The following is a 12,989-nucleotide window of genomic DNA, read 5'->3' on the forward strand; positions in this document are numbered from 1 at the left end:
TTCACTATTAAATGCATTTGCTTTTTATTTGTGAAGAGGATTTGACAGATCTGGTTATGTACAGCGGACTAGTACTTTAGCAAAAAGCGAGGGTAGGTGTCAGTATGCTTTGCTTATCCACACTTGTAATTTCACTAGTATGCAGTCTAATAAACAGATACAACACATAGGCAATAAACAGCAACTTCACACTTCAAGAATATCTTAATGATATCAGAGGAAATAAAAAAATACCATAAACTAGGACAACAATTTTGCAAAATGTCTCTAAATTTTTAACAACTGAAAGTTTTTCATTTTGGTTGATAAAATGTAGAAACATGTAGAAAAATACCTACTAGTTCTACAGCCTCAGTCATAATAGATGACTCCACACTTTATTTCAGAAAATTGCATTATTTAATAAAGTAATTAACAAAAAAAATAAAAGGAAAAAAAACATGGAATGGCATGCGGTAATATCCAACATACATACTTGTGCATATCTGTTAAGTGATCAGTGAGAAATGCAGTACAAGAATCATTGGGAGGAGCCCAGGTGACCACTCTATTGGTTGGCCAAAATCCCTTCCCCAACATGGTGAAGGGATAGTGTTAAGGCCAGTATACAGTAAGCTCATATCATACCATATCATCAGTAACATTTCTCTGCTCCAATGGACCAGACAAGAAAACAAGCAAAGCCGGCTCAATGGCAAAGAGCTGAAAACAGCTGCGACATCAGACAACACTACAACCAATACAGTACTTATGTATGAGGATATGCATCAACACATTCAACGTTGACACACAGTAACATGTGTGCCGCATACTGTGTTCACTTTACATTTTAATCATTCTGTATACAATGGTGCTCCTTGGGGTGTGCTAGCAGGCCGTGTAGATGTATAAAAAATACTGATATGATGAGAAGAGTAAATGTCTGTTGGGCTCAAGGGATTTCCTTGGATTTCATTTTCCAGCATTCAAGCCTAAGTCTGTAGCGACTGAGTCCCTGTAACATCTCAGGACATACTCAACCAGAAGCCACCAGCTTCCTCGTTGTGCTGATGAGAAACCTTAGCCTGGGCTAAGGCCGCTGTTCAGGCCAGTCAGTATGTTATCTTATGGGGATTTGAGTTTTTTGGTCCGAGGAGAGGCTCCATTCTCAGCTTTAAGAACTCCATTTTCATGGTGCCCAACTAGCAACAGAGAGACAGAGTTGAGAGGTCAGGATCTCTACTAACACAGGACATATCAGTCATTCAGTGTGATCAGGACAAATCAAGAAAGCAGAGAGTGATGAGAGAGGAATGGGACAAGGAAAATTATGATGAATCTCACTTTGAAAAAAAAATCTGAAACAGTTGTTGCCGAACTTTGCTGTAACTATTTAACAAGAGACGATATCAGTGTATGAAACATGTTTGAGTAGGTGTTAATACTCACGCGAGTCTCTCTTCAGTGGCCGTAGGGGTTGTTTTGCGGCAGCCTTCTTGCGAACAGCCTGTTCGTGTCTGAACTCCCTCCAGCGCCTCAGCTGGAAGCGGATAAACTTCCAAAGTAGCCAAGACTGAGTCAAACATACCAGCAGTAAAACAGTCATCCTGAAGGGGCCCAAAGCAGAAGGATTAGTGAAATTGTTTTGGAAAATGGACCTGATGTTGTGCGAAATGAATTAATCTAATGCAGAATCTAACAGAAGGCCTGTAAAATATGTCTTAAATTTTTAGGGTTTGACCGTAACAGTTGCCCCGGACAACTGTGGTGAGATCTGGACTACTTTGTAAGGGTTTAAGAGCAACTTGCAGGTTTAAAATTTATGTATCATGAAAATGATCCTGTGAAAGGATAAGGTATGATTTTATTAGTTTAACAAGACATAAAGGCAGAAATTAAGACGGAAAAGTTAGCATTTTGAGCAGCGCCCTTAAAACAAGCTTTTTTTTCCCAACGCATCATCACATATGGGAGTCGCTCTCCCCGTCCCAGCTGCAGGTACTAATAAGTCTGAGGAGCAGTTGTCATTTGGTCAATTTGTATTTCTTTCACTAGTTTTGTTTTGCATTTAATCATTTTTCATCAGTAGCTAATTGTGTTTGTGCAAGCTGTGCAAATTCCAGCCTGTCAGGACCTGAAGTCCTCTTTCCTAGCAGGAAAAGCAGCAGCTAGATTTCTTGCAGGTGAAGAAATGGACTTCACTGCTGCCTCTAATGGAAAACCACGGTTGTGTGTGGGCTGATTTTAGACAGGAGGGTTAAGTTATTTGCGATATGATCAAGTTCAGGATGGGATGTTAAAGCCAAGACCATGTGAGACTGATAGCTGGTGTGGTTCCTCCAATACACACAGCTGCCTCATCACCTCCGCCACCGAGAGGTCATGGATTCAGCTCCATGAAGACATGAACTGTTCTGGTAAGTCCTTGTTTCTAATGTTTTTAACTTCCAAATCAGTCAGCATGCTGGCTTGAATTGAGAAGTAATGTCTGATGAGTGTTTATTGTTGTTAGGCAGCATAAATAACCTGGAAAACTACCAGCTGATTAGCATCCTATTTTGTAAACGCGGTTACCATCGGACACAGTGCAACTTTAATTCTTAACTTTGGTTATCTAATGCAGGATCCTGGTATCTAGTTGCGCTGCTTGGTGACTTTCTGTTTGCTCAGCAAAAACATTTGTGATTTTTATTCTCAGGTGGTGTAATGTAGCTGTGATATAAGCTTTTAGGAGATGCTGCAGTAATGAGTGGTGGTGTCTCTGAGGGCCTCTCATATGTAACATTAGCTGCATTTGTTCTGTATTACACAGTTATTAATGATTGACCTTCACCTTATTCTCCAGCGTAATAGTGTATATATGATGCTGCACTGTTATGTAAAAATAAGAGTTACTCTCAAAAAGGGCAGATGCATATTTGCAGTTTCAAGCTTTCTGTGGAACTCTGAAACCATCCTCAGGAGCAGGTAGAGGTGTCAGGAAACAGCTAATAAATACCAGGTGTGGCAGCTGATTGCTCAGCAGCATCTGTTAATGTCTAAACATCATGTAAACAACTTCAGTTCCTTTGATATCCCACATCTTTAAATAATGTTCAGTGTCCAGAACAAACAAACCATTACTTTAATACCTGGCATGTTGGTAAAAATTGTATCCTGATGTTTGTAGTTTAGTTTAAGTTGGCTGTTTTTTATGTCTAACATTTTCTTTTCAACATCTGTTCTGAAACAGGTCCAGGGAGGCTTTGGATGCAGCATGAAGGAGAGGGAGTGGAGACCCTGAAGCTGTGGAGGCTAGCCATCTTCAACCTGTTAGCAATTTCAGTGAGTCATTTAATGTAATTAATTATTTGGGTCAGTGCATGTATTAAATATTATATCGCTGAATGTGATCTTAATATTTTTATCTCCCCCAGCATATGCATCAGCCCTGATGGAGTCTCTGAGGGAGGACTACTCTACGAGACAGCAGCACTGCCCTGTCCTCCACTGGTCTGGGGTCCCTTTCCAGATACTGCCAACAGATCAACAAACACAAGGCAGTTGGCCTGTAACCTGCACAGCCTTCATGCTTCAAGGAATTTAGTGTGAAACCCAGCACGGATGTTGTGGTTCTCAAATTGCAGTTTGACATTATTAAAAGTCAGATTAATTCTATAATTCATACTCATATTTACCAAGAGGTTACATTTTCAGTATCAGACTTACTAAATTATTTTGCTTATTATTTTATTTTATTTATATTTAAAACCTGGTAAGATATTTATATAAAATTTGGGGGAAAATTAGGTCACGAATGATTGAGTTATGGGGTATTTTTGAACGTTTTCACTATTTACTCATGGTTATTAAATAAAAAACCTGTCACATGATTGTCTATGTCTGTGTGTGTTTTGATGTAGAGCCAGACAAAGATTGAAACATTCTGAAATAGCTAATTAAGTATTGTGCAGCTTTGACGTATCAACTCTTCATTTGATCATATATGTTTGAGATAGACCCAGACACATAATTTAAAAACTTACATTCAGTATGTTTGTATGTATGTTTTACCTAATTCTAGTCAAAAATAGATGAAGTATATTTCATACCAGTGTGTTATATGTTAGTGGTTGTCTACTGTTACTCTGTGTTCAAACACATATTAATCAGTTTGATGGTGATGGTAATTTAGTAACTAAGTTAGCTTTTTTGAATTTTGGTGGTGGGATTAAACCTTGGTTTACATATGTATTAGATAATGCTTTATTTTTCTCAATGCAGTCGGAGAATATTAGAATTCACTAATAATTTTTATTTATATAGGTTTGTTATTAATATTAGCTGCTGATGGCAGTAATGCAGTTAACTGCAGTTTGCTCTGGTTTCCTCTGTTTGTAACCATTTTCCCTGAGTTAAAAAAAAATAATAATAGAAATATTTTTTTTCTACTGCTTTTGGTTTGAGTGAGAGTGCTGCTGTCACACACTGTCACAAATAATGGTAATGAAATTAAGAATGGAGTAAATAAGTCAAAATGATAGGAAACAGTTACAATAAAAGAATATTGGCCTGTTAAAATATATTCAGATACCTTTAATTATTTTTCTAGCAAGTTAAATTGTAGCTGCAAATAAAATTTATTTTAATTTTGACTTGTCAAAATCCATTTGATCTATTTGTAGAGATGCGTTTATGTGTTACTTTGAACTGAAGAGTAATTTTCTGTCAATTAGTATCAGAAAATCCTGGCTACATCAAGTGTGATTTTATGTTGTAAAACAATAAAAAGTAAACAAGGGTGACTATGTTTTATGGACACCAAGTGTAATTTGACTGTATACTCGTTACAGTAGTTGTAAAAAGTGTCACATAATGACTCATTATCCACACATGTTGGACATTGCTCATTTTCTCACCTCACTTCTTTATGACCAGGTAAGGCCTCACCTTATCAGTACAGTATTGAAGTTGCCCATCTCCAAGTCCAGGCCCTGGTTCTCAGCACGAGCCAAACCAAACCCGACGGCGAGGAACATCAGGGTCAGAGTAGACATCCGTGTAAACACAAAGCTGATCGCCCACAGGTCAAACCTGGGGGACGACACACAGTGAAGATGTGGTTAACAAGAAGGATGCTGAGATGATCAACTGAAAAACAAGCTAACAGAGGAGGAGAGAACAAGTCTCTGATTTAGTAAATTCAGCATATCAATAAATCTTTAGGTTACAGAGGTGACCCCGGTTTTCTGATAACATGAGTGAGGTATCTCACTATGGGGTACACCCCTCTGCATAGTCCTAAATTTAACACTGTTTAATTGCATTTTAATGTCTTTTTACCTGTGTTGCTTTTATATTCTGTCTTTATGCCTTTTATGCTCTACGTAAAGCACTTTGAATTGCCTTGCTGTTGAAATGTACTATACAAATAAAGTTGCCTTGCCTCAGAAGCCCAATACCATTACGCCAGCCCCATTGGCTGGCGGACATGACAACTGCATCCAGAAGAGGGACATCCTCTCCCTTTAAAAAAGGGATAGTGAAGCGCCATCTACTCATTCAAAACAAGCACACCTCTTCCTTGCCTCACGCAAAGAGGGTGGTCTGGTGAGATACCTCACTCATGTTCTCAGAGAACTGGGGTTACCTCAGTAACCTAAAGTTCTCTATCAAACATTTGCTTGGTATCTCACCATCGGGATATACTGACTCCCGTATTGCCAGAAAAGCTTATCTTGAAGACCAAGTGCCAATCATTACGTTGACAAATCGCGACCCACAGAGAAGACCACACTCAGCATGGTGTGCGCCAAAGGGAGTGCAATGACATCCAGTGCATAGAACCTAGCAAAGGTATGAGGTGAAGCCCAACTGGCTGCCAAGCATATATCTTGGATGGACACACCTCTAAATAGGGCCCAGGATGTCGCCATCCCCCCAGCAGAGTGAGCATGTAGACCAGCCAGGGCCTGAAGCCCCTTGATGCTGTAGGCCAAAGAAATGGCCCCAACTATCCAATGAGAAAGCCGTTGTTTCATGACAGGCTTACCCATATGAGGCTTTGCCCAGGACACGAACAGCTGATCCGGTTTCCTAAAACCCCGCGTCCTGTCCACATAGGTAAGTATCGCACACACCAGGCACAATGTATGCAATCGCGCGTGCTCCGAGGAGGAGAAAGGAGGGGGAGAAAAAAATGCTAGGTCTAGGGGGCGACATACCAAATCAGGGTTTTTTTCGGTATAAAGGCCAGATTAGGCCGTAGCACCACCCATGCATCTCCTGTGGCAAACTGAAGACAGTCAGAATGCACCAAAAAGGTGTAAATATCGCTGACCTACTTAGCAGATGCCAGTGCCAACAAAAGCACAGTCTTAAGTGAGAGCACTTTCAGATCTACCTGATTCAAAGGCTCAAACGGGGGGTGAGACAGTGCATCCAAAACAGCAATCAGGGCCAGAGTGGGAAATGCATAAAGCAGAACTTGTGGCCACTTGTGAGCCAGCACGTCCTGGCCTCTCAGAGAAAAGAACACTGGGCACTGAGTGTTCTCCCTCAAGGCGTACAGATCCATGGTGGGGAAACCGTAGCGCTCCCGAACCCGATTGGTCACCTCTAGATGGAGTCTCCATTCTCCATATAGAGGATTGCCTCTGGAGAGCAAGTCCACCGCCCAGTTCCGTACACCTGGAACATGAGTGGCTCTCAGTGACAGGAGACGCACACTGCTCCACAAAATCAGTCTGTGAGCCAGTGTGTGCAACCAAGGGGATCACAGTCCGCCCTGTCTGTTGATGTACACCACCACAGTTGTATTGTCTGACCTTATGGGCATATGATGACCCCCTATAAAAGGGAAGAAAGTGCTGTACAAGCAACCGTGTGTGCTGTAGCGCCCCCTCGTGAGACTCTGTGGGCAGAAGCCAGTCGTCGATGTACGTTGCAATGTGTATGCCCTGCCTCTTGAGAGGTGCAATAGCTGCCTCTGCGCATTTGATAAACACCCGAGGGCTTCAGGAAAGCCCGAATGGCAGGACTATATACTTGTATGTTGTGTCCTGAAAGGCAAACCTCAGGAACTTCCTGTGAGGAGCATATATTGGTATGTGAAAATATGTGTCCTTCAGGTCGGGTGACGTGAACCAGTCGCCGGGGCACACAAAACGCAGCAGGGCAGCGTGTGTCAGCATCCTGAACTTGTATGATCTGAGGTGTTTGTTCAGCTTCCGTAGGTTGAGGATTGGGTGGAGCCCTACCCCTCCCTTTTTTTGGAACAAGGAAATACCTCGAGTAGGCAGCACCCCCTTGTGGCCAAGTGGTGTGGTACACTGCTGGGGGCATAGTGTGGGATGCCTGCACTGGTGAAGTGCTTCTGTGGCCTATCACCCCAGAAAGATGGCTTTCTGGTGGTGACACAGAGGGGTTTATTTTTACATTGTTTTTCAACATTGTATATTTTTTTGTTTTCATCAGTGCCCTTGGCAACATGCCTGGCTGCACTGTGGACAACTTTATAGTTTGGGACAAATGTGAGTTCTTACGAGACATACAGGGCGCATGTGAATGGCTACAGCTGGTGAACAGGCTCCTTTCCTCTTCATTGGGCGGTGAACTGTAGGCGCCAACTTGGGCCCTGCATGCTCTGGAACAGGCTCAGGAACAGAGCTGGGGGAAGGGAATCTGGTATCAGCAGGGTGTTAGGCCCACTTCTTCTTCCTCGCTCCCTGAGAGGAGGTTGGGGCTGGAGGTCCCCCCTGGGCCACCACAGAGGCAAAGGATATCTTCGGCCATGGCCCCTTGTTCGGTGGTCTTGGCTGAGTTTGTGCTGGGGGTTGGGTGTCTGGGATGCTTAAAAGCCATTCCACTGGTCTGCTGTGCCCCAGCCTAAGTGAAGGTCCGGCGAGGAGTGGGGATAGCCTGGCTCTTCCTTGGAAGACAAAGCTGCAGGGCTTACCCCTCCTTTTTCTTCTCCTCACACTGCTTTTGCATGGTCGCAACAACAGGTCCGAACAGCCTGTTTGGGTCCACACTCTCATCTAAGATGTCACGCTTCTGCTTGTCAGACAGATCTGAGAGATTGAGCCATCAAGCCCACTCCTGGGTGATTATGGTGGCCATGGCCCTCCCCGCTGACTGGACAGCACACTTGGTGAGGTGGAGACAGGGGTCAGTGATGACACAGATTTCTTCCCCCAGTTGAGTCACTGGTTAAGCGGCCATCTGCTCCTGTACTTCAGCCTGATACACCAGGAGTAGAGAGGAGGCGTTCAAAGCCCTCACCGATGTGGCAACCGACTTATAGACTCTATCAGTCATGGAAGACTGCAGGCGATTTGCCTTGGCGGGCAGGGAGGGGCCAGAGGAAGACACAGCCAACCTCTGAGTGGAGTGAAGGTGGGAGGCCACCAGGGGTTCAACCGAGGGCATGTGGTAGACGCCCTTTTCTTTCATGTCCACACAGTCAAAGGCTGACCCCCCCGGACAGGGTTGGTGGCAGAAAAGGGGTTCTTCCAGCAGCACATCATTTCCTCCAGACATTCTGAGAAAACTGGTTGCAGCTGCCTGGCTGCCCGTTTTGCTTTTGGCAGCCTCTTTCCTTCATAGTGGGATGCTGAAGCCTAAGCCTGCACCTTCAACCAAGGGATGTCCAGCTTTTCAGCCGCCCTCTTACACACCTCATGCAGCCCACTGACGAGCAGGGATAGAACCCCACTGACCTTTCCCCCTGCACCCGGCCCCATAGGCTGAGATAGCTGAGATGGCGTGAAAGATGAGTTGTAATCATCATCGTCTCCCTCGGAGGAGTATGTCAGGCGCAACATCCGAACTCCTCATCATCTCCCAACAGTGCGCCGAAATGAGCAGCCGGCAGATCGCCGTCAAATTCTTCAAACATAGGAGTTTCGCCCAACTCATACCTGGTGTGGCTGAGTCAGTTGGGGCTCCGGCTGATGTTAACAGCTGGTCCCGGACACTGAGGCTTGCCTGGCGTGACAGCCTGCAGTGGAGGCTCTCATGCGTGAAGCGGCTACGGTGCTCACATGAGCCGGGTGAATCCAGTGCAGCCTGGGCATGCTGCACACCGAGACAGGCTACGCATACTGGGTGAGTATCCATAGCTGATATCTTAGCCCCACACACGCAGTCCTGTGGTGGGGGTTCTACCGCTGGTGTGGGCATAATTGACGGTGTAACATTAGCTGGTGTGCTATCGGCTGGTGTGTTGAGCTTTGACAGAGCCATGGTGAGCAAATTCATTCAAAACTTTGGCAGAGGCAGGGTTTAGCAAGCAGGCTACTAGTGTGGAGGCTAGCTAGATGCTATAGCTAATACGAGAGCAGGCTTAGCTAATGCTTTTGAGGTGGCTAGCTGGGCTAAGGTGCTTGGTGTTACTGTTTGGCAACAGGCTAACAGGGAAGCTACAGTTAGCTGTATGGTGGCAGCGACTGTAGTTTAATTTATCTCTCTCTGAAAATCCGGATTTCTTTTGGTGGAGAAATCGGGAGTCCATCCATGACTCAAAAAGAAATAAGCGCCCGGAGATTGAGTGGTTAGCTCAATTTGTGGACAGTTAAGATAATATTTACGTTAGCAGTCGTGTTGCAAGTTTGCTTTTTGAGTGAAAGGCGAGAAGAGGTTTGGAATGAGTAAATGACGCTGCACCATCCCTTTTATAGGGAGAGGATGTCCCTCCTCTGGATGCAGTCATCAAGACTGCCAGCCAGTGGGGCTGGCATAATGGTATGGGGCTTCTGAGGACTATGCGGAGGGGCATACCCCATAGTGAGATACCATGCAAATGTTTGATAGAGAAGCTTGAGTCAATTAATATCAAACTTGATCAATTTGACAAAAAACATTAAATCTTGTGAGGTTAGTTACATTTTCTGATGGCTCTCATCAGTAAAGTAGAAGAGTCTGGCGATGTGGAAGCCCAGCTCCGACACATACTGAAGGAAGAGGAGCACCAGACCCACACGACTCAAACTGCACAGGAAAAAGAAGATGATAGATTAGCTGACAAAAGAAAATAATCCTGTGTGACATCCATATAGGTTTCCATGAAAACTATATTCAATATTTATAGATTGTCCTTAACCACATGTAAGAATTTAGGTTCAAACTTCAACTTCAGAGTGTTCCATTACTGTTTTCTTTATTTCTTTTCTCACTATCCATGCATATTTCCTGACAAGCCATTGAATTTGCAGGTCTTCATAAAGATCCTCCTGCTGGATGCTTACTTTAACAAATAGGCTGCAGAGATGTGCAGCAGATACAGGCAGATGTACTGGAGCTGACGAGAAATCTCCTCCTGAAAAACAAACAGCCTTTATTTGCAAAGATACTGCGTTGATATTAAAATCCTGGGACGTTTTGTCTTTTATCACTCTCTGTCTAATGAAGAGAACACACACACACACCCAAACACACACGAGCATAGAGCTTATCTAGTCACACTCCAGTACTCCTCCAGTTCCCACAGCCTCCTTACTGACCTTGCGTACTTTCTGGAAGTAAAGCTCTGGCAAGGCATGGAGCCAGTAGGCCAGCTGAGTGAGGTAGAAAAACTTCACCTGAAACCTAGAGCAGAAATACACAGATAGAAAATAAGAGAGACAGAAAGCATGAGAAGAATGCACAGATGCCACATGGATACATCCCCTCTGCGTTTCTGTAATCAGATGACTGGACACAGCTGGTTACTCACAGTAATTAGGTTTTTTTTTATGTGCATGTAAATGTGCTGGCAGTGTGTGCAGAACATGAAAAACACTGCACATGTCTGAAAAAAGGCATTCACCGACTTTTTAAAGCAACAAGAGACACATAACTTTGCTCGAAAGTGACTAAAATATCTGTGACCCCATTACAAAACACAGGTGCATTTTAAGGTATGTGGTGGAGTAGAAATGATTAGTCAATCAAGAAAAAAGTAATCAACAACAACAACTTGTTTATTCGATGCCAAACTTTTTTGCTTAGATGCCAAAAATTCACAGATTCCAGCATCTAAAATGTGAATATTATAACTAGTCTTTTATGATAGTAAATTAATGTTTGGACAGGTTGGACAAAACAAGAGATTTGAATATGTCAGCTCTTAAATCTGTAATAAACATTGTATTTTGGTTAGGCGCCTATTCAATTTAAAACTTTTGAGTGTATAAGGGCTTAGAACACTATGCTTCAAGTATATGATGGCCATTCCCATGCTCAATTATGTCTCATACATTTTTGGGTTGATACCATTTGTTACACAGATAAAGTCAATGTCAAAAATCCCTCCAAAATACCACATTAAAACAACAAGACCTTGAGGAACACCATAGAAGACTTCATACTGTGATTTGGTATCAAAAACTTATGACATTTGGAGATTTCTGTAACAACTGCATTTTTTGGTGATTGGACGGCGAGCTATTCTGGAAATTGCTCAGAAACCCCCTTATTGTCAATACAGCTAGGAAAGCCATACATCCTCTGAATGGCCTATGTCTCTAGTTTGTGACTGTAAAGTTTCATGAGGCTGTGATTATTCTAGAGGTCACAATAGGTCATTCTATATAGTGAGTACAAGTTTCAAACTCACTAGAATGAAATGGCTACCATAGGGACTAACATCATCACACATGAATACAGTTGGGCTTATTGAATCCACAAGAGTCTGAGCTTTCCAGTCATACCCAATTTATGCAATTCAAAGAGTGTTTGAGGACCCCAGTATACAGAAATATTTAAATACACTGTTTTTAGAATAGACGAAAATAACACATTTATACTTCATGCAAAAAAGTGCATGGTTTGTGCCCCAAAACTGAATGGGATTAGCATAAAGTGGGCATGTCTGTAAAGGGGAGACTCATGGGTAACCATAGAATTCATTTTCATTCAGATATCTTGAGGTGAGACGTCAAGGGACCCCTTTGAAAATGGCCATGCAAGAAAAATTTAAATTTAAATTAAATTTAGCCTAAATTTGGAATGATATTTATCCCCCTCCCCGACAGGCTAGCATGACATGGTTGGTACCAATGAGGGCCTTCTACTTTCATATGATACCAGACTCATTGCTTTAAAACTGAGCCCGCTACCTCCTCTGAGAGACTGTAATGTTGGCCAAGGACACCAGCATCCTTGTAAAGTTGAAGAGGTTAAAAAAAAAAAGAGATATGTATTGTTAATCAAATGTATCTGTGAACCATAACATATTTATGTATGTAACTTAACATATTACGTACATAGGTATTTATTTTATATGTAAATATATCACTGACAGTGCTAAATACACATCAGTCATACCTGAGGTGTACATGGGGATAGTTCTCCCAAAGTCTGCTGGGATGCAGGAGATATCCTTCCTGTGAGAAGAAAGAGAGAACGATACTTAAAAAGGCTTCAATACAGTCATTTGTGTGCATCTCAAAAGGAAATACACTATTTATGCTTGATAAGTATGTGTGACATGTCCTCAACCAGAAAGTTATCGCTGAATACAATTATCACAGTTGTCACATTAAAATGTCACTCACTGTTATGAGGATGTAGAGGCCCCACACACTAGACACCAAGTGAAACACACACAGTTGACCAGACTCATTAAATTTGGTGTTCTTGCTCTTGGAGAGATGAAGACGCCGGTTCACTTTCTGCAGCATGAACAACACAACAGATAATAGAGATGAATGCAGTTGACTCAGTCATGGTGGCATGTTGACTCTTGTTATTGTCACACACAAGGAAGTGCCACACTAACATAAATAGCTAGGACAAGAAAAGACAGCCAATACTATATCTGGCTGTTGAAAACCTTCATGTGAGGAAGTATTCCTTTCATTACGCTTTGGAAAGCTGGGCGATGGTGCTAAAATAAAACTTCATTCTTCCTCACTGGCCTATTTCTAAACAATGATATGAGGGCTCATACTTTCAAAAGAAACAAATGCTGCTCTCTTCTAGTCTCCACAGATTTGCAAATCAGGCAGCTCACTGCTTTATATTTCTGATGTGATATATTTTGAACTACT

The 12,989-nt window shown here is 42.7% G+C and overlaps 1 protein-coding gene across 1 annotated transcript in view; it reads right to left on the reverse strand.

The window, feature by feature from the left end:
- The window catches only part of tram2 (translocation associated membrane protein 2), a 16,667-nt gene continuing 3,678 nt past the window's right edge, over window positions 1-12,989 (reverse strand). The window contains exons 4-11 of the mRNA XM_042390404.1: window positions 12,495-12,611; window positions 12,265-12,323; window positions 10,461-10,545; window positions 10,206-10,276; window positions 9,844-9,948; window positions 4,909-5,052; window positions 1,429-1,586; window positions 1-1,181 (exon numbers count right to left, since the gene is read on the reverse strand). Coding sequence (XP_042246338.1) covers window positions 1,105-1,181; window positions 1,429-1,586; window positions 4,909-5,052; window positions 9,844-9,948; window positions 10,206-10,276; window positions 10,461-10,545; window positions 12,265-12,323; window positions 12,495-12,611 — 816 coding nt within the window. The 3' untranslated portion in view covers window positions 1-1,104. The remainder of the gene's footprint in view (window positions 1,182-1,428; window positions 1,587-4,908; window positions 5,053-9,843; window positions 9,949-10,205; window positions 10,277-10,460; window positions 10,546-12,264; window positions 12,324-12,494; window positions 12,612-12,989) is intronic.

Source organism: Thunnus maccoyii, chromosome 17 (genome assembly GCF_910596095.1).
Source record: "Thunnus maccoyii chromosome 17, fThuMac1.1, whole genome shotgun sequence".
Classification (NCBI taxonomy): Eukaryota; Metazoa; Chordata; class Actinopteri; order Scombriformes; family Scombridae; genus Thunnus; species Thunnus maccoyii.